The sequence below is a fragment of the Mus musculus genome, chromosome 4 (assembly GCF_000001635.26).
Source record: "Mus musculus strain C57BL/6J chromosome 4, GRCm38.p6 C57BL/6J".
NCBI classification, from domain to species: Eukaryota; Metazoa; Chordata; class Mammalia; order Rodentia; family Muridae; genus Mus; species Mus musculus.
The window spans coordinates 142,006,975-142,029,076 of record NC_000070.6 but is presented as its reverse complement, the minus strand read 5'-3'; the positions used below and the strand labels follow the sequence as shown (position 1 = coordinate 142,029,076).

Genomic DNA, 22,102 nt, shown 5'->3' with positions numbered 1-22,102 from the left:
TACAGGACTATACCTCTGGTCCCTCTCTCCTATCTGCATCTGTCCCTAGCTTGCCTGTAACAGAACTTTACAAAGCTGTGATAACCTGGAATTTATGAACATTCTATAAAAGACACAGCAAAGATAACGGCCAACGGTGCCTACAAAGTCACAGACACTCTGGGAATTTGTAGATTGCTCAACAGCATCCTCGAAGCCAACGGAGGACAGGGAGCAAAATAAAACAACCAGAATACAATTTTGGAAGCAGAAATCATGGCGTGGCTTTTCTGGGTTATAAATCTTCTCAGGAAGACGAAAGGAAGAAAACTTCAGATAAGACGGTGTGGCGCCCGGAGATAAGCCTCAGCGCTGCGGAGAATTCAGAAACGGTGTGCAGCTTCAAAAGCAGGCAAATGTCCTCAGTAGCTGTCCTTGGGCTGTCATAGCTGAACATACCTTCGACGACAGTGCCCAGCCCAAAACAGTCACCAGCGTCTGTGAGGAAAATGCAGAGCATCTGTGAGGCCACTGCAGAGACCTAAAACTTACTTATTGAGGAAAATCCAATAAGCCGTGTGGCTAGTGTTTGCATGGGAACGAGGGGGGATTTGATGTAAGCTAGTACTTAAATGTAGCCATGACATCGAATTTTCTGCTTCCTTCAAAAATTAAATGATAGAGATCGAGAGCTGAAATCTCTTGTTCCTGATAAATTTCTTGTTTGTTTAAAAAAATCGAATCCCAAGGACTAGACCACAAGTTATTTTGTTGTTGTTAGTTTGGGGTTTCTGTTTGTTTTAGGTACAAGCACGCCATGCAAGCCTTTGTGGAGAGTAAATTCAGTTTTGTGTCAGAGTCTGCATAAAGGCAGCCGAGAAAGACGGGTCTTACAGGAGAGGCCACAGAAGGAAGACAACTGCTTTAGTGACTTTAAAGGTAATGCTGAGGTAGACAAGATGGCCCAGCAGGTAAAGGTAATTGTAGCCCAAGCCAGATGAACTGAGTTCCATCCCTGACTCTTACACATTGTCCTCTGACCTCCACACATGGGCTGTAGCAAGCATCACACACACGTGTGGGTACATTAAACAAATGAATAAATGTACTTAAAAAATTGGTTTAACAGTAATACAGTGTTGGGGAGATGGCTCAGATTGTAAAGGTGACCGGAGTTCAATTCCTAGTGTCTTAGTTAGGGTTTCTATTGCTGTGATGAAACACTGTGACTAAGAGCCAAGTTGGGGAGGAAAGGGTTGATTTGGCTTACACTTCCACATCATAGCCCATGACTGAAGCAAGTCAGGACAGACACTCACACAGAGCAAACTGATGCAGAGGTCATGGAGGGGTACTGCTTACTGGTTTGCTCCCCATGGCTTGCTCAGCCTGTTTTAGAACCCAGGGCCACCAGCCTAGGGATGGCACTACCCATAACGATCTATCACTAATTAAGAAAATGCCCTATGGTCTTGTCTACTGCCTGATCTTATGGAGGTATTTTGTCAATTTCAAGTTTCTTCCTATTTGATGAATCAAGCATATGGCAAGTTGACAGCGCACCCAGCATCCACAGAGGTTCTCCTCTGACCTCTGACCTCTCTGTGCAAGCTGTGGCATGTTCCCTTACCCATGGGCATAATGCACACACACAATAATAGATAATTTTTAAAAAGATGATGCTAGGTTAATTCATCTCACCAATCAAAATGCCACAAAGCAAGCCACAACTGGAACCACAAATTTTAAGACTTGATTTTAATGTTCCCTTTCCAAGTTTAAAAAAAAAAATTCTGACTTAAAATGTTTCCATTTGCTGAAAGCAATAAAAATTGTCCATTAATCTTTTCCTTAATCCAATAATAGAAAGGTCTCAAGAGGCTAAGTTAGGGCCAGAAATAAGACCAAAGTAGAAGCTGTGGAGGCATGTCAATGGCTGCTTTCCATAAATATGCCGAAGGCAGGCTGTCCCACGGGTCTATTTTCTGGAGACTGGAATACTTAGATATGCACATTTTTTCCCTCTGAGATAGGGTCTCATATATCCCAGGCTGGCCTTGAACCTACTTGCTAGGTAGCTTAGGGTGACCTTGAACTTCTGATCTACCTGCTTCTACCTCATGACTGTTGAGGTTATAGACATAAAAATGCCACCTTACGGGCTGGAGAGATGGCTCAGTTGTTAAGAGCACTGACTGCTCTTCTGGAGGTCCTGAGTTCAAATCCTAGCAACAACATGGTGGCTCACAACCATTTGTAATGAGATCAGATGCCTTCTTCTGGTGTGTCTGAAGACAGCTAAAGTGTATTTACATATAATAAATAAAAACATCTTTAAAATCAATCAATCAATCAATCAATCTTTGGGCTGGAGTGAGTGGGGCCAGAGAGAGCAGAAACAAACAAAAAAAAAAAGAAGAAGAAGAAAAGAAAGAAAAAGAATGCCACCTTACCAGTTTATGCTATGCAGGGGATCCAGTCCATGGTTTGGTGCATGACGGGAGAGTGATCTTCCCATTGAGTCACCCCCAAGCCCAGCCACAGATGAGCACATTTTTCACACATCCTTTCATTGAGTACACATTGACCTGAACCAATACAATCGCATCTCCATAGCTTGTCTCACATCGATCTCATCACAGTCGGGGTTGGGTGACGCTGACAAAAGGACTGCCAGCAGCAACCTCAATGTCTACTCATGAGATGCCAAGAGCACCTCCCAAGTGGGCTGTTATTATTTGGATCAGAGTTGTCCCCAAAGGCTTATGAAAAGGCTTGGCCAGCAGCCCGTGGTACCACTGAAAGATGGTGGATCCTATAAAAAGTTGGGGTCTAGCTGAAGGACTTCAGGTCACTAGGGTATCATGGTTTGAATCTAAAACATCTCCCATAGGTTTTCGTTTCAAATACTGGGTCTTCGGCTATGTTACCATCTGAAGGCTGTGGAGCCTTTGAAACAGGGACCTGGCTAGCAGAAGTAGGTCACTAGCAGTAGGTCCTTTGAAGTTATATCCACTGTGATGGTTATATCTATTGCCAACTAGACAGAATCTAAAACCATCTAGGGGCATGTTTATAAGCAAGTCAGAGTAAGCTAATCAAGGTGGGAAGATCCACACTGAATGTGGGTGGCGCCATCCCCTAGGCTGGGATACGATTGACTAAGAAAGAAAAAGTCAGCGGAGCACCAGCACTGATCTCTCTCTGCTTCCTGATCACGGATGCCATGTGACCAGCCAGCTCCCTCCCATTCCTGCTGCCAGTTGTCCCCAGCACAATGGACTGACTGCACCCTCAAAATATGAGCCAGAATGAACCCTCCCTTCCTTCCTTCCTTCCTTCCTTCCTTCCTTCCTTCCTTCCTTCCTTCAGTGGTCTGTATCAGGTATTTTTGCCACAGCAAGGAAAAAATTTTAATAAAGGGGTTGTGCTTTCAAGACTCTGACCCTCTCTCCTCTCTCTCTGTCACCTGATATGAGCAGCCATCCCCTGCCACATGATCCCACACGATGACCCATGATCCCACATGATGACCCATGATCCCACACGATGACCCATGATCCCACACAATGACCCATGATCCCACACGATGACCCATGATCCCACACAATGACCCATGATCCCACACGATGACCCATGATCCCACATGATGACCCATGATCCCACACGATGACCCATGATCCCACATGATGACCCATGATCCCACACGATGACCCATGATCCCACACAATGACCCATGATCCCACACGATGACCCATGATCCCACATGATGACCCATGTTACTCCACGCTCCAAAGCAACCTGATCAACAGTCATGAACCAACACCTCTGGATGAGCCTAAGTCAACTTTTTTCATTGAAGTTGATAGTCTCAGGCATTGTATCACAGCAGCGGAAATATGACTAATTCATGTGCCAGTCAAATATGTTTGCAGACACTGTCCAGTGTCACCTGGATTGAGGAAAATATCCCCAGATTGAAAATCACATGGAAGCTGGGCATGGTGGCGCATGCCTTTAATCCCAGCACTCGGGAGGCAGAGGCAGGCGGATTTCTGAGTTCGAGCCCAGCCTGGTCTACAAAGTGAGTTCCAGGACAGCCAGGGCTATACAGAGAAACCCTGTCTCGAAAAACTAAAAAAGAAAAAAAAAAAAAAAAAAAAAGAAAGAAAAAAGAAAATCACATGGAAAAAGTAGGGGGTGGGGAGAACGACTCTAACCAAGTGGTAATTTCCATGTTTATACAATGCAATTTTGCAAATGACTCTGGGTCACCAGACAGAAAATCAAAGGAGTGAGCCAAGTGTAAAGGCGATGTTGAGGGCAGGGCCTGGAGTAGAGAGGTTCTAGAGTTCACCTTGCCCAACTTCCTAGTGCAGGAAAGTAGAACACAGATAAAGATCTAGGCTGACAGAGCACACCACACTATGCAAATATCAGCAGTTATGGATAAATACTCAGTGGATTCCATCTGGGAAGACAAAGGGCACAGGAAACATCCCCCACAGGGTCCCCATGGAACCCTACAAGAGGCACCCCATGAGCAGAAGACCTCATCATGGCTTCCAAGGGTGAAGCACAGCTACATGGTTGTTCCTGTTTTATTTTTGTGACTGTGATAAAAATACCTTGAAAAGAAAGCCACTTACGGAGAACAGGTTTATTTCAGCTTACAATTCGAAGTTACTGTCTATTGTCTCGGGAAGTCATTGAGGAACAGATATTCAAACAGATAGTATGTCACACCCACAATCAGGACAAAATAGAGGTGAAAGTGTATATGCTGAGCTTACTTGTGCTCAACTCAACCTCTTTACCCTCATATAACTCAGGTCCCATGACTAGGGAATGGTGCTGCCCACGGTGGGTGGTGTCTTTCCATATCAGTTAACTTAATAAGACACCACCATGAGCTTGCCTACAGGCTAACCCAATATACACAATCCCTCATTAAGACTGCTACCAGGTAATTCTGAGTTGTGTTACAAATTGTATTTTGTGATAAACAGTGGAAGAAAACTCTTTATAGAAAAGCTCTAGTTAACACTCATCAAAGGAATCGCCGTTACAGAAGATGGATGGTGCAAATAATGAATAGGCAAAGGTGCCATGGAGTGTTACCTTCCTTAAAACAAGCAGAAATTTTGAGGCTTTCTATGTCACGGTGACCTTGAGGACTTTTATGCCAAGTGAACTCAGACAAAAAGGGCTGGGAGATAGATGGCTCAGTGATGCTTGCTGTGCAAATAGGCACTTCACACCCACAATCAAGCCAGAGAGAGGCAAATGCACGCTTGCCGGCTTGCTTGTCTGTGCTCAGCTGGGGCTTGATCGGTAAGCATGAAGGCCTGAGTTCAAACCCTCATCACCCATGTAAAAAGCCAGGCATGCTTCACATACCTGTAACCACAGCACTGGGGTAGTGGGGACAGCTAATCACCAGAGCTCACTGGCCAGACACCCTAACTAAAACAGTGTCCTGTTCAGTGAGAGACACCATCTCAAGGTAGCAAGCAATAGAAGACACCCAATGCCCTAGTCTGGCCTCTTGTACACTTATGTGCACTCAGCACACACATATGCTCCTGACATACCCCACACAAATAAGTAAGTTTTAAAGACAGGCACAGAGACTCATATTTACATGAGGAACAAGCAGGAGCCAAATCCCCAGAAGCAGAAAGTGAAAGCCTGTGCTGAGCCTGGGGAGAACGGGAAGAATGTAAGGGGTGTGGCTTCGGTGCTACAAGGCTTCCCCACAGCACACAAGGACACTTAATGCTTGTAAATGAATGCTTCTGTGGGTAAAGCAGAGGCTGGAGAGATGGCTCAGTGGTTAAGGACACTGACTGCTCTTCCGAAGGACCCAAGTTCAGTTCTCAGCACCCATGCCGGGTGACTCCCAACCTGCCTGTGACTTCAGCTCCATGGCATCCAATACCCTCTTGTCTCCATGGGAACCTGCACTCATCTGTACGTACCCCCCACCCACCCACACACACTCACTTGTGCACATACATATATGTATGAAAGCATGCATGCATATGCATATGCACACAAGTGATTAAAAGTTATCAAAATCATTTCTTTATTTTTTTAATGGTTTTTTTGAGACAGGGTTACTCTGTGTAGCCCTGGCTGTCCTGGAACTCACTCTGTAGACCAGGCTGGCCTCGAATTCAGAAATCCATCTGTTTCTGCCTCCCAAGTGCTGGATTAAAGGTGTGCACCACCACTGCCCGGCACAAAATCTTTTTTTTAAAGATGTATGTATGTATGTATGTATGTATGTATGTATTTAATGTATATGAGTGCTCTATCTGCATGTACACCTGCATGCCAGAATAGGGCATATAACTCATTATAGATGGTTGTAAGCCACCGTGTGGTTGCTGGGAATTGAACTCAGGACCTCTGGAAGAACAACGGGTTCAGCACTCTTAACTGCTGAGTCATCTCTCCAGTCCAAAATAAATTCTTAAAACACAGAAAGCAGGAAATGTTACACTGTGTGTTATTTTACCACAATTTAAAAATGAAGATAAGGTTATTAAAACAAACAAACAAACAAACAAACGAGTTGATGAGGACTTTAGCATAGCTACATCAGTCTGTCATCACTGATCCCACTTACCAACTTTGGCCTCATTAACAATAGAATAACTGGGTTGGCAAGATGGCTCAGCAGGTAATGGTGCTTGCTGCCAAGCCTACTAAACCCGAGTTCAATCCCTGGTAGGAGCAGGGAAGAAGTAACACCTACAAATTGACCTCTGACCTCCACACACACCTCTGCACGCTATTCTCTGCCCACCCTACCCCAACACACAATAAATAGATGTGAAAAAGAATGTTTTAAGTAGACTAACTAGAGTTACAGGGTAGTTCGGTGCATACAGTGCCTCCCTAGCACACATGAAGCCTGGGTTCTGTCCTAGCAGCTCATCAACTAGACAAGGTAGTGGATGTCTGTAATTCTCCACACTCAGGAGGCAGACACAGGAGAACCAGAAATTCAAGGTTATCCTTGGCTACCTGGTGAGTTTGAAGCTAGCCTGGGCTACATGAGGCAAGCGGAGGAAGCCCTGAGAGAATGTGTAAGGGGCAGAGGAAAGGCTGAGGGGATGTGTGTTGTTGACATAACATGAGGAGAGAGAGAGATCAGTAAACCAGACCAGGTCTACAACCCCAAAGCCCCGCCCCGTGACGTACTTCCTCCAGCAAGGCTCCACTTCCTAAGCTTTCGTCAAATGGGTGACCCAGAGTTAAGATACATGAGCCTGTGGGGCTAAGTTTCTCATTCCAACCACAAGGATCAAGACCCAGACTCTCTAGCAAATGGGTGGTGTGGGAGCAGTCTACAACCTCAGCCGTCGGGACGCATAGAAAGGAGCATTAGGAGTTTTGAGGCCAGCCTGGGCTACATAGTGAGGTCCTCCTCCTCCTCAAAAAAAAAAAAAAAAAAAAAAAAAAGTGGGGGTGAGAATACTGTTGTAGAATAAAGAGGTTTCTGATATACCAGAACCAAATTTAGCTTTGAGAGCGTGGTACTGCTGGTTCTGGTGGCTCAGGCTGGTAGGATTTGCGGAAGGAGGCAGAAGCAGGAGGATCTGGCGCGCATGATTCTAACAGGAAGAGGATGGCTTAGAGAACCGGAAGTAGAGAACCGGAACTAGCCTAAGCCAAAAGTCAGGCGCTCCCGGATCCTCGTTAGCTTGATTAAATGTGACAATTTCACAAGGGAACGGAGTGGAAAAATAGAGAGATTCTCTTGGTGAGGAAGTGACAGTGAGAAGTGGCCTAGCTGGCTTTAAATTACCTTAGAAAAATAAAAAAATAATAAAAAGGGCATGCTGGGAAAATGTAGAAGACGAGCAACGGGCACAGCAGGGCTGAACTCTTTCTCTGCTTTCATTAAGCCGCAAAGGTTTTGCAATAAAAACCGAATTCCTTGTAAGGCAAACAGTCCCAAAGGCAGATGTGTACAAACATACTACATGGTCACACCACATACAAACTATATACAGCCGCTCACACACATATACATACACTGCATACACTCTCATATACAACACATACCACACACACATTCACACATATGCACACCTACTCGTACATAAATTATGTACATATACACTATACACAGATATACAAACAACAGTATACATACATGCGTACATCCTACATATGCATACACACATACATTATACTGATCACACATGCATATACACACAACACAAAGTTAATTAATTAAAATGTAAGATAAATGCCCATATTATACCAATATTCATCACAGAGCTCTACCCACTGGGGATGAGGAGGGCTTTAAATAAGTTTTCCATCTTCTGGAAGCAGAACCCAAGGACCCTGTAGGGAAAACAGCACTAATAGTCACGTGATAATGATGGTGAAGCGTGGGAGAGACTTGCTCTGTACGTCCTGAGCTCAATCCCCATTCTCTCAATAAAATAGGGAAGAAAAAACAAAAACCAACCAAACAAAAAATGAGGCCAGAGATTTGCCCCCAGGGGTTTGTGCGTCCCCCACCCTAGGCATTTGATCCCAGGGGTTTGTGGGTCCCCAGGCATTTGACCCCAGGGGCTTGTGGGTCCCCCCCCCAGGCATTTGACCTCAGGGGCTTGTGGGTCCTGACGGAGAACTCCATGGGACACGTGTACTTTGAACATTTCCCTTCTGTGGAGAGAAACAGGTCACTCTGTGCAATCCAGGTAATTGAGAAGTAAAAAACACAAGCCCCTGCAGAACCCAAAGAAATGCTAATATGTGCATTGCACTGAGTGTGTGCAGAGAGCGGTCTTGCCGAGGCTGGAGCAAACTATTGCTCGGTAGACAGGAAGAAAGTCTAACAGATGATCTGGTTCTCCAAGGGAGGGGAAGTCTATGCATCCAGGACTGGGGAGATGCTCAGTGGGTAAGAGCACGTGCTGTCCGGGCATGGGGGGCCTGAGTTTCGGTCCCCAGTGATCATGTTAAAATAAAAAAACAAAAAAGTCCAGTGTGGCTAGGCGCACCTATAATTACAGTGCTCAGGAGTGGGGTGTAGGCAGTGGGGTAGCTGGAACTCACTAGCCTCCGGTTTAGCCTTCTGGGAACTCCAGACTCAAAGAGAAAGACCCCCCCTGCCCCATATCAAAAACAAACAAACAAACAAACAAACAAACAAACAAAGGCAGAAAGAGATGGGACAGAACACCTGAATATTCTCTGGCCTGTGCCCTGACACACAAAGACAAATTAAAAAATCTATAAATCCAGATTTTCAAAGTAAATAAAAATAGTTGGCCCACATTGGCCTTTGTGTAAATGCCACAAAGTTACAATTCTTCCTTAGAGGCTGCCTCCTTCACTACACTCAGACTTTACACAGGCGTGGGGAATTCGAACTCAGGTCCTCCTGTCCTTACCAGTCTCAGGCCAGTCTCTCGGTCTCTTTGTGGCAGTTGAGACTCCATCTCTAGCTGTAGGGATGGCATGTGAGCCAATCAGAGACACTGAGAAGCAGCGAGATCTTCAGGTGGATCCTCTCAGTAGGGCGCCTGGGGTGGCAGGGGAACTTCACGGTTCCCTCTGGGATTCAAAGCTGAGAGGATGCAAGGGCTGGAGCTATGACTGCCCTGTGGTAACCACCCTCCCGAGATTCCATCTGGGGTCAGAACAATTGCTGAGAGCTAAAGAGCGGCAAGACCTCATGACATCTGTTTATGGTGACCAGTGAGTCTGTTCTCATGCTGACCCAGTTCATGCTGTTGTTGGGTTCTGTCATGCTGCAAGAAGTTTTTGTTATAATATGAAAACCATCAGACTTGAGCTGACCAGGGGCCATCTTTGAGTCCCAGTACCTGCCTCCTGCATCCTGCCGCACCCAGCCTGTCTCCCACCCTCTGTCTCCTCAGCTTTTTCCTCCACCTTCCCAAATTCTCTCCCTCTCTGCATCCCGCAATCCTGTAAGTTCTTCAAGACTCAGGTGGAATTCTCCTCTTCTGACCCATCAGACCCTAGAGGCAGAAGGCTGTCTCGCCTGTGTGCCCCATCTTTTCCTCGATGTTAGAAAACAACCTAGACTACCAGCTTACCAAACCAGAAAGGTTTGTTTGTGGTCCTGGTTTTACTGGTTCCAGCCGACATGTTTCAGGCCCCATGTTTTGGCCTTGTGAAGCCGCAGAACATCAGGCATGAAGTATGTGTCAAAGTCAGTTTGCACAGCTTGTGATGGCTGGGAGGGAGAGGAAGGAAGGGGTGTGGAGAAGGAAGGAGAGGAGGAAGAAAAGAGAGAGGGAGGAAGAGAGACTCCCTTTAAGGGCATGCTCCTCCCGAAATTCCCACCACGTCTCAATAACACCATGAACTGGAGATGAAGCCTTCAACATGAGTGTTGGGAGTCATTTAAGAACAAGGCCGCAGCCCCCCTTCTCTACTCCAGTTCCAAGTCCCACAGGGCAATGAGTGCTTCTGGAACCCAGTGACCGGGGATCATTCCTGTCTCTCAGCTCTTGACTGGTCCAAATTCAGACCTGGGTTAGAAAGGACTATCTCTGAGGCTTAAGTTTCTGAACAATACTCGGTTCCCAGGAGAGATGAGAAGACAGGGTAAAAGATGAGGGTGGACCAGGGCTTGGAGAGAAAAGAGCGATTGTTCTCAGAGAGAAAGAGAGTCTTTGCTGGGCGTGGGGAGGAGACCGGATGCCATCAGTCCAAATGGAGTGATTCAGAGGAAACCTGAGGAGAAAAAAAATGACCAGCGAGGCCCCAACCAACCTGTTCGGGAAGGAAGGGAAAAGTTAGAGCCAGGAATGACACAAAACAGTCACCTCACGCCCCACATCTGCACCTCTGAGATGACAAAGGCACCGGGAGAGCATCCTTGCAATGCCATAAATCCTCCAGGAGGTGAGGGGTGACAAAGGGTGAGGTCACCTCAAGCTGCTGCCTGGAACAAGCTTTCTCACCTGAAGCGGCTCTGCCACTGACAGACACACACCCAAAGCCTTCTAGAATCTTCTGTACGGAGACAAGGGCACCTCCATGAAACGTTCCTCAGAGAGCCACTGTGTGCCCGAGTGGACTGGGCGTCGCTCACTCATCGGTCACAAGTGGGCGAGTTATCTGTTCTCACTTCCTAATCTCCCTGGGCACACAGTCCCCACGCCTCCTTCCCTTGGGGCCCATAGCTTCTGTGAGTGGCAGAGCGGCTAAAGCTGACGTCATCAGTCAGCTGCGAAGAAGCCCACAAAGGCTCCAGGCTCCGACTGAGATAGCTCAGCTGATGAAGGTGCCCGAGGCCACGCCTGATGGCCTGAGATCAACCCCGGGTTCCTACACAGTGAGAGGAGAGATTTGACTCCCTTGAACTGCCTCTGACCCCACACCCATGCACTGTGGCAAGCATCCCTTCCCCCACCCCCGCAAATAAATAAACTGCTTAAAACAGCATAACTTATTCCAAACAACAAAAAGCTTGGGCTCCCCACTACTGTACACCCCTGCTTGGGGCACCACTCTTCTCCCCATCCCAGTGGCTCCCACCTTCTCATTTCCCTCAAATCTGACTCACTCACTTATAAAAGAAAAGATAATGAATGTAGCACGCTCCAGACGTTGCCCAGAGAACCTGCGACATTGGGGGAACAGAAAGACCTTTGTTACCATCCGGTTCCACACAGTCTGTGGGTCCCCATGGTGGTCCCGGTCTGGGGTCCCATTTAGGATCTGTTGCCTATTGGAGCTGAAATGCGATGGGTAATATCGATGATTGACTCAACAAGGCTCTGGGAGCATCAAGGAGACTGACTTCATCAGGAGACTGACTTCATCGCAGGCCTGGGAGGGAGGTTCTAGATCAGCTTACACAACCTGTCACTTCCTTTGATCCAAGCCATGAAGCCTTACAGCTCTCCTGGCTGGAGCTGAAGCCGGGATTCACCTCCTGCTGGAATGCAGGGACTGAAGGGGGACCATCCAGAGGTCTCCAAGGAGGGGACAAGGATAGCCAGGAGAGGTGGCTGGGAGCAATGAGATTTTGTGGAGGCTGAAGTTGCAGGCGAGAAGTCAGACTCTGAATGCAGTGGGAAGAACAGGGCGCTGAGGGCTCCCCAGCTTGGAGGAGGGGTGCAGACCTGAGATGGCCCCTTCTCCCTAGACGGTGTCTCTGCCCAGAGGGCGGGGTAGCAGGTAGCAAGCAGATATCCTTCTTTTGACAGCTGTCAGTTATGGTGCCTAAGAATTGACCCTTCCCCTATCACTCATCTATCGATATTCCCTGCTTTACAAACAGGTTATGATTCAATATGCTTGAAATAAATTGAAAATGTCCAACTCAGGAGATAGGACAGCAAAGTGCTGAGCTAGCATAGGACCATGAGCTTGTGACCTCAGCTTGTAAACTCGGGGACATGAGCTTGTAATCCCATCGCTGGAGAGGTGTAGACAGACAGGGGCCCCTGGCCTCACTGACCAGTTGTCTCAGTTTTATGGTGAATTCCAGAACAATGAGAGACCCTGTCTCAAAAAAAAAGGGGGGGGTTTGTCTCCTGAAGAATGGCAGTCAAGGTTGTCTTCTGGCTTTCACATGCATACAGACATACATGCAAGTCGGCACAGACATCCACAGGAAGGAACACCTGCACACTAGAGGGGGGGATAGTGTAAGCAGAAATGCCTTGTGGGTACACTTAACCTGTGGAACACCAGGCAATAGAGCCCATTATGCAGAATACGATATTTTCCTCAGTGAGGGTGTGACAGACAGCTGTAGCCCACGGCTGCTGCCAAGCATTGAGAAAGGGGGTCATGTTCTCTAGCCCAGGAAAGATCAAAATGCAGAAATGCAAATTTTGACTCCTCCTAAACACATAACTGTGTCACACCTTTGTCACAGTCAGCAGTCACAGATCCTGCCCCCCACCACACCCCCGGCCCTGCTCTGTCTCCAAGCTTCATTCTCAATCAAAAGGACAGCGATTTCTCAGAAATTACGAATGTCACCGACATTTCCAGTACCCCGCTGCTGCAGTCACTCCCTTAAGTGTGTCTGTGGGTCCCCATCCCCTGCCTCCAAGCCACTCAGAACTCAATCAAACAAGTTGGTTATAGACACCGGAGCCTTGGATATTTTCTTCTAAGGCGGTATTTTTGATACCCTCCCACTGTTTAAGGAAAAAGCCTTATTCCTCTGCCCTGGAAACGCTGTTATAATGCTCCATATAATCTGAAAGTCAGTTGAGCTGACAGCTTAGCATTCCTTCACTGGAGATGGCTGGCAGCCACGTAGGATGCAGAAAGTCGACCCTGGGCAGTGGTCCCAGGTTTCGCTGAGTCCTGTAGTATGAACAGATCTTTACTGGTGATGTCTGCATACAGATGCGAATAGAGGTGCGTCTTCCCAGAACATCCTTGCCCTGTGCCCACTGGGCAGGCAAGTCAGGTTTGGAGTCACAGTCTGATGTGTATAGGGCCCCTGGCAATGCTTGGAGAGACAATGATGGAAGGGAGGGGCTGTGAAGTTGGAAACTGTTGGTCCCTAGCACAGAGAAAGAATCCCGGTTCTGTCTGGCTAGTTCACTTTACACCCAACACCATCCTCACCCTAGAGGAAGTGGGTAAGACTGGGTGCTGACCTCCAAGATTCTCCAACCTCCCAACCCACCTGTCACCACACCCTCTCCACAACGTCTTGATCACACTGTTATAAAAGCTTGTGGGGCTCCTGAGCCTCGTTTCTTCCTCTAGGAAATGAGGCGTCCTCGGGTTGCCTGAAATACAGTCATACCCGACTCCTACCCGCGCGCGCGCACACACAAACACACACACACACACACACACACACACACACACACACACACACACACACACGGGCGGGAGAGAAAGAGGGAGAGGGAGAGAGAGAGAGAAAGAGGAGAGAGAACGCTGCATGCGGCCACGCCCCCGCAAGGCCACGCCCCTCACCTGCTGACCTCGCCCGCCACGTTGTCATGGCGACGCACGTACACAGGCCGGGCAGTCGCGCGGGGCGCGGGCCAAGCTGGAGACTCGGCAGAGCGCGGCGGGCCGCCTCTTCCTGGGTCTGGCAAGCAGCTCCTAGTCCGCAGGGCTCTCGGAGGAGAACAGAGCCCCAGCTTCCTCCTCCTGCCAGGTGAGTGCGGTTCCAGGGATGACTGGCAGAAAGCAGTGGCGAAGATAGGAGGCGTGTCCCTGCCCGGAGTTCTCCAATACAGGCTCCTGTTACAGGGCACTGTTCAGACACCAACCATTCCACCTTAAGTGCAGTCACACCCTGTCGCCAGACGCATCCCACATCCCTTAGGCCCCAGGATCGCCCCCTGGTGCCGCTGGAATTAGAAGGGGACTCTTTCCCTTAGGGGGTCATCCACCAGCGGGCAGAGAGATCCCTTACCAGACCTCACATGCCCAGCTATAACTCAAAAGAAAATGTACAGCTGGCTCCCACACTAAGTAGCCCTCATCAGAATATATCTTCCAAAGTCTGCCTCTAACCCATCTCTAATCCATGGTTGACGGAAGCTGTTTGGCTCATATCACAGTATCAAGAGAGAACCAACACAGTTTAACACCCTCAAATGAATACAGTACTTTCAGGCAGATGGGGGACTGTACAGGACTAGACAAAGGTGGAGAAACACCACCTAACCAAGGCAGTGAGAGAAATAGGCTGAGCTTCCAAAGCTCCGTCTAGGATTGATCCCAGAGAGGGAGGGAATGAAAGGTAGTGTCCTCCCCAGCCAGAGCTGAGCTGCCTTCCAGGTATCATTTTGGCCTTTCAGTATTTACAGAGGACTTCCATCTGCCTGTCGAAGAAGCTCCTGGCTTAGGAGATGAAGTAGTGGCCCAAACTGTCAGGATGGCAGAGGGCCCCAAGATTTCACCCTAAAGCGAGAAGCTGATAAGGGAGGGAATAAAGGCAGAGACTCCTAGACCCTCCCCATGCCTTGTCTGTCCTGCATCAGCTCTGGGGTCCGTCATGCAGGTGGGTGTGCTGGGAACACAGTTCCCAGGAGGTCAAGGCAGAAGAGTGAGACGTTCAGGGTCATCCCTGAATGCCTGTCCCCGATGAGGCTCAGTACAGGGTGGTGATGGAGAGTAGAGACCCTGAGTGTCCTTGTCACAGCTAGAGGGGGTTTCGTTTCTATCTCCAGCCTCTGTAACTCTGCTTTCCAGAAGTTTCTCGGAAGAAACAAAAATGAGGACTTGTTCTTAGACCTGGCGTTGAGATGTCTCCCGGGCGCCTGGATGCAGCTCGGTTATTATTAAAACAGAAAGATACATTATCATCAATGTTTTAGGAATGTCGGATGTCACTGAAGTGTTGATTTTTTTTTTTACCTGTGCAGAACTTATTTGGTGTGTGTTATAAGAGAGAAGTAGGGATGGATGAGTGGGAGGGACAGAAAACACGGCATTCTGGTCACAGTGGTACACACCCATAATCATAGCACCGGGAAGGAGACTGGAAAATGAGTTCATTTATACTCAGCTATAGAGTGAGTTTGAGGACAGCCTGGGCTACCTTGAGAACTTGTCTAAAACCCCCAAACCCAAGAATGATGACAAAAATATTAGCAAACTCTCCAGGTAGTGAGCTCAGAGGAATTACACCTCTACCCCTTCCTTTTCTTTCTTTTGATGTGTCTGGGGTGGGGGTGGGGGCATGGCAGCACTGTTCACACTCAGTGCCACAAAGGTCAGAAGAGGGGATTAGATCCCTGGGAACCTGGGTGATGGATGACCGTGAGCCACCATGTGGATGCTGAGAATCAAACCTGAGCCCTTTACAAACCTGAGAAGACAGTGCTTTTAGCCTCTGAGCCATATTTCTGGCTCTCTTCGCTTTTGTTTCTTTCTTTGTACCCTCACCTACCCTCAAACTCACAATCCTCCTGTCTCAGCCTCCCCAGGGCCAGGTCACAGGCACGCACCACCACATCTGGCTCTCTGTCCACTTTAAAGATCTCCGTATATTCGACATTTTCCTCATAAGATGATGGAGGGAATCTGTGCAGAGTCCTGATCACATAGAATCCTTCATCTTCGTACTTTGCCTTTAGAAGTCAGTCCTTGGACCAGGGAGATGGCTCAGCAGGTAAACGTACTTGCCAAAGGAGCCTGGGGAGGTGTGTTTGAGTTTTGATCCCCATCACCCACCCACAGCGGAAGGAGGAAACAGATGCCTGCAAGTTGTCCTATGATCTCCATATGCTTACTGAGGTGTACAGATATCTCAGTAACACACACACACACACACAGTTTTAAAATAAAAATCGAAAGCATCCTTTCCTAATTTCAGTATATGGAGAAGTGCAGCAACTTACAAAGCAAGAATCAGTTGAAGCCTGCTTTTTCCATTGGCTGACTCCTGGTGCTTTGAACTCACTGGGAGCCTGTGGGTCTCTGACCTGGAGTGTAAGAGGCCCAACTTAGCATCAGTAATAGCTGATGGAGTCTGTTGTTGCCAGGCAACCTGGGAGAGAGTAACTCACCCGCAGTGTCTGAACTAGTAAGCGCTGGGTCATAACCAAGCAAAAACGAGCAGTGGGTGTCACGAGCAGTGGGTGTCACGGAGAAGAAGGCCGAGGGAGGGGGCAGCCGCTGTCTGTGACATTTGGGTTGTGGTTGGGATATTTGGAGCTCTGTTTTGTTTCTCTAGTTAAGAAAAAACATCGGGAATCTGGAGAGGTGACTCGGGTTAGTTAGAGGTTCTGGAGAGGTGACTCGGGTTAGTTAGAGGTTCTGGAGAGGTGACTCGGGTTAGTTAGAGGTTCTGGAGAGGTGACTCGGGTTAGTTAGAGGTTCTTACTGCTCTTGCAGAGGGCCCAGGTTCAGACCTGCGCACCCAGGTGGCATGGCAGGTCACAGCCGCTTGTAACTTCAATGCCAGGGGATCTGATGCCCTCTTCTGACCTCTGCATGCCCCTGCATATACCTGGTGCACATACATACCCTCAAGCACATATATGTTCACATAAGATAAATAAATAAATTTATTTTTTAAAAAAAAAAGAGTACATTCTGCTGATGTTTAAATGGACCAGTCATGTGAAACCGCGCCAATTCCTCCCCCAGCCCCAGACCCTTTTCTATAAAAAACCCATAGCTTTCAAGCCTCATGGTCGAATCCACTGTCTCCTGCATGAGATACTTTTCGACCCGGAGCTCCACCATTAAACTACCTTGTGTATTTACAGAGAGAGAGAGAGAGAGAAAAATGCCTTGAATTTGATTATCATATTTCAATGCTTCTCTGTTAGTGATCACTATTAGGAAAGATGACCTTCAAAAGACAGAGCTAGTCCATCACCTGGACACTCCCTGTCTCCCTCTCCCTCAGGACTCCATGACATCAGGAGACCCCAATTCATCCACTCAGGCTTAGAATGTGTTTCTCTAACCAAACCCTTTCTGGACCCTCCTGTAGGGAAATCAGAAAGAATGAAAGCGTATTTGAAGAGCGCTGATGGCTTTTTTGTCCTGAATAAAAGCACCACAATCGGCAAGCATGCAGATTCAGACCTCGTCTTACAGGTGAGGTACACGGCGTACGCCTGTCCCATGCACCCCGCCCCCCCAGCTCTCCTCCATGTGAGGTAGACTTGAGTCTCCCTAAGCCCAACTGCCACAGGTAGCAAGCAGCCAACTCTGTCCTTGGACAGCCAAGATCCATGCAGGAATCTTCCCGATGGCAGAGGGGAGCTGGCATTTGGTATCGGAAGGTGATGGGCCTTCTGTTAGTTAACAAACTCATGTCCTTACAGGTCCCAAATTGCCCCCCTGTCCAGAAGCAGCGTTCTGGGGGAGCTTAGAAGGGGTGCGCGGGGCAAGTACATTGAAGTGTTCTTCTTTACCATGTGCCCAGGGAAGGGTCTCTTTTTCCAACACCCCTCCAAGGCCTTCCCTTTCCATAGCTTGGCTCTAAGGGGCCCCTGGAGCCCAGGAAGCTCCAAGGTGAAGCCTTGGGCTTAGCCGTAGTCTCTCGTAATTGAACTTCATTTTCTGACGAGCTGTGGTTTGGTGGTCCAAAGCCTCAATTCACTGACAGCTGAGGAAGTGGAAGAAAGAGATGAATAATGAAAACAGAGACTCAGAAGCTCTTTAAATATTCAAGCAGGCTAAAATATTTTAGAGAGACGTGGGATGGGGCCTCCCACAGCAGAGGAGCTAGCTTCCCTGAAACCTTGCGCCACAAGCCTTTAATAAGCTTTTTTTTTTTTTTTTTTTGAAAAGGGAGACGGAGTGTGCCCCTCACACTGTTTCCTGGGTGGTTATGCTAGTGTGATGTATGTATAACAGCATCAAAGCAGTCCAGAGCACGGGCCGTATGTATGTGTGTAGCAGGGGTTGCCTGTGGAGGGTAGGTACCCATGATTTTATCATGGGTGCAGATTCATTTGCAGAAGCCAAGATGCCAAACAGCTCACCACCGGAGATCTAGACACCACTTCCTAGTTACAGTGGCCCCTCCCACAACCACCCCTAAGCCCTGAAACCAGTACTGTCTTCTCCACGTCGATAATTCTGTTGTTTGAGGAAAGTTACTTTAATTAAATCATACGGTGTGTGATTCAGGGTTTGATTTGAGTTGGTTTCCCTTTCCCTCAGGCCTAGAGATGCACTTAGGTTGCTAGCTTGTTTCTTTTTATTGCTGAGTAGCAGACCACGGTACAGACATGGTGCCGTTTGCTTAGCCGGTCATATACTGGAAACGGTGATTATCTCTAGTTTGGGGTCAGCATAGTAAAATAAATAGCTGCTCATTTTAGCTTGCTGTCAATTGCTCTGACAAACACTAAGACCAAAAGCACCTCGAGGAGCAATGGGTTTACTTGGCTCACACTTCTGCAGCCTAGTCCATCACTGAAGGATGTCAGGGCAGGAACTCAAGCAGGGCAGGAACCTGGAGGCAGAACCTGAAGCAGACGTCATAGGGGACACCCATTTACTGCTTGCTGGCTTGCTCAGTTTGCTTTCTTAAACACTTCCAGGACCACCTTGTGCGGGGTCAGCACCATCCACAGTGGCCCGGGCCCTCCACGTCAATCATTAATCAAGAGCATGCCCCGCCCCCAGGCTTGTGCACATGCAGATCTGATGCGGAGGTATTTTCTCAATTGAGGTCCCTCTTCCAAGATGATTCTAGACGGTGCCGAGTTTACCAAGCATCTACTCAGCACGGTGCTGCGTGCTGGACACAGCTTCTGAGTAGGCATGAAAGCCTGGGTATGTGATGGTAGCGTCACATGTCACATGGAAATGTCTGCATGGTACCCAGGGAAACCACCAAACTTGTCCAACGCCGCTGTGCGGCTTTCTTCTCCACCAGCGGCGTAGGAGATGGCCTCCCTCGCCTCACCAGCTGCGAATGCCATCCGCAGCTGTGTGGTTTTAAGTACTGAGAGTGACAGAGGCAGTATAAACCTATAAATCTCCTTATTTGTCTCATTTCTAATTCCAGAGAGAGGGCATCCAGCATCCTGCCATTACATAGCAGGCTGGTTAGCATTTCTGCAAAGTTCGCCTAATCTTAGAACACATTCATTCCAATTTAACAACAGCTCACCACATCTCCTGTGTTACTTTTCTCACGGCCAGGACCAAACAGCCAACAGAAACAACAGAGAACCTTGTCTGAGTGCATGGTATGCAGGAGGGTTCACTCCATTGGAACTTGGCCCCTGTGTGGGGTCAGAGCGTCATGGTGGCAGGAATGTGTGGCAGAGGACCTGCAGACCTCATGACAGATAGGAAATAGCAGGAATGTATAAGACACCAGGGCAGATAAAACTCAAGGACATGACCCAGTGACCTGCTTCCTCCTTTTAGGTCTCACCCCTACACCCCCCCCCACTTCCCACCACTACCCTAGTCATCCCATCTTACTACAAAGCCAATCATTGAATTGGAGTCTTAGCACTTCCATGCAAACCACCATCCCATACTCTCCAGTGGTGTGCTTCATTAAGGCCCAGGGCTAGCTTTCCCCATCGAGTCAAGTTGACCATCAAAATCAGCTGTCACACCCCCTTTTGCATGGCCTCCTACATGACCATCCCCATGCAAGAGCACAGAAAACCCATTCAGTACCCACAGTGGGAAAACCAAGAGAAAGAAGCAGTATTTCTTCTTAGCATATTGAGAGACTTTAAGCCAGGCACGGTGGTGCACGCCGCCGTTAATCCTAGCTAGCACTTGCAAGGCAAACTCAGGTAGGTCTTTGAGTTGGAGGCCAACCTGGTCTACAGAGGAAGTTCCAGGACAGTCAGAGATACACAGAGAAACCCGGTCTCAAAAACGGGGGGGGGGGGGGGGGGAGAAACGTGGAAATCAGAGGGAGTTTTGTGGAGTTGGTGGAGTGGGGTCCCTCCTTCCACCTTCACACGGGTGGCAGAAATTGGACTCATCTGCCCAGCCTGACATCACAAGCCCTTTTACCTGCTGGGCCCCAGGGATCTTTCTTTTTGAACCAACTCTAAGACTAGAAAGTCATAAAGGTTTGAGAAGGCACAGGCTTTGAGAACAGAGATCTGGGCCTAAACCTCTTTGAGCCGTTTCCTGGCTGTGTGGCGGTAAGCGTGTGTTCCCATCTGTAAGCTGTGTACCTTTCTGGGTTCTTGTGTTGACCGAGTGAGGAAAGGCTACCAGGCGCCTGGCACACAGTGCTGAGTAAATTACACCGTGATCATTACGATGATCTCGTAAAATGAGGCCGAGAGAAATTCTCAGGGGTAGGAGGGGGCACCTGTGGAGCCCGGAGGCTGCTTGGGAAAGGCAGCTAATGAGACGAGTTATTACCCAGGCAGAAACTGAGTGGCATTTGACATAAAAATAATGGGCCATAGAGTGTCCTTGGCCTCACTCAAATGGAAGGCACCAGGGTGGAGAGACAGCGCAACAGTTAAGAGAGCAGGCTGCTAATAGAAAACCCAAACACCCACAAGTTTACAACCCCCTGTAACTCCAGTTCCAGGGGATCCAACACCTAGCAAGTACGCATGTGCGCAGAACCACACAGACCCGAATACACTACGGAGGAGGAGGAGGAGGAGGAGGAGGAGGAGGAAAGGAGGAGGAGAAGGGAAGGAAGGGGGAAGAAGCAGCTGGAGAGACAGCTTAGAGTTTAAAGGCCCTGGCTGATTTCCCAAAGGACCCAGGTTCAGTTCCCAGCACCCACATGAGACTCACAAACACCTGTAGCTCCAGTTCCAACTTTTTCTGGCGTCCAATGGTACTTCCCTAACACACACACACACACACACACACACACACACACGCACGCACGTGCACGCACACTCACGTGCACGCACACACTTGTGCACGCACACACAAGTAAAAATTGTAGAAGTCATGCTACTGAATAAAGTTCAGAAACCAAAGGAAAGAGAGGGAGGGGAAAAAAGAAAACACAAACAAAAAACACAACAGCTTTGAAATCGCACTGGAGCTACACTTAGCAAATAAGCACACGAGGTTTTTATAGGCCAGTGGGGTGTGAGGCTCAGTGAAAAAGGTTTTATCCTCACAGATCCACTTCACAGATATTTACCTGACATGACAGGTGCTAATGGTCACATGACAGGTGCTAGTTAATGGTCGCATGACAGGGTCTAAAGGTCGCATGGCAGCATGTGGCAGCATCACGGCTCTAAAGGAAAGGCCAGAAAAGGTCAAGGAATATTCACTACCCACGGGAGCGAGGGAATTCCATGTGCAAAGGCCCTGGGGTGCTAGGACGCATGGTGAGTGAGCCCAAAGCACTGAAAGAAAAGCAGTAGGCTCATAAATAAAACTGGGAAGGTGGCTGAGAGGCAGGTGGCACTTCTCATGCGCCCATTAGGGTTCTGGTCTAACCTGGAAGAGCAAGGGGAGAAAGAAACGGAGGGACTCTCAGCAAGGGAAAGTATGGAATTTCTAAAGGGCCACTCTGGCTGCAGTGCTGACTCAGAACTTCCTCTCCCGACTTAACCCAGCTCAGCTCAGTGCTGGACCCTCCTGAAGCGGATTGTACAACTTAACATCGGAGAGGTCTACTGGCTGTCGCTCTTTCTCTCTGTCTCTCTTTCTCTGTGTGTGTGTGTGTGTGTCTCTGTCTCTGCCTGTC

The 22,102-nt window shown here is 48.3% G+C and overlaps 1 protein-coding gene and 1 long non-coding RNA gene across 18 annotated transcripts in view; one reads left to right on the top strand and one right to left on the bottom strand.

Annotated features, from left to right (window-relative positions):
- Positions 1-81: 81 nt before the first annotated feature.
- 4930455G09Rik (RIKEN cDNA 4930455G09 gene) lies at positions 82-11,179 on the bottom strand. Its single transcript, NR_131014.1, has 2 exons — positions 10,947-11,179; positions 82-477 (listed from the first exon to the last, which is right to left on the bottom strand). It is a non-coding gene; the product is annotated as an RIKEN cDNA 4930455G09 gene (long non-coding RNA).
- A 2,770-nt stretch (positions 11,180-13,949) lies between these two features.
- Fhad1 (forkhead-associated (FHA) phosphopeptide binding domain 1) overlaps positions 13,950-22,102 on the top strand; it is a 124,698-nt gene continuing 116,545 nt past the window's right edge. For 6 of the 17 annotated variants that reach the window (XM_017320274.2, XM_030253621.1, XM_030253618.1 and 3 more), the window contains exons 1-3: positions 13,950-14,128; positions 17,426-17,532; positions 18,990-19,103. In XM_017320274.2, the coding sequence (XP_017175763.1) occupies positions 17,440-17,532; positions 18,990-19,103 (207 nt within the window). In that variant the 5' untranslated portion in view covers positions 13,950-14,128; positions 17,426-17,439. Of the gene's footprint in view, positions 14,129-17,425; positions 17,533-18,989; positions 19,104-22,102 lie in introns of those variants that run through there. The other 11 variants (XR_003954977.1, XM_017320272.1, XM_017320269.1 and 8 more) reach the window with 5 other exon arrangements.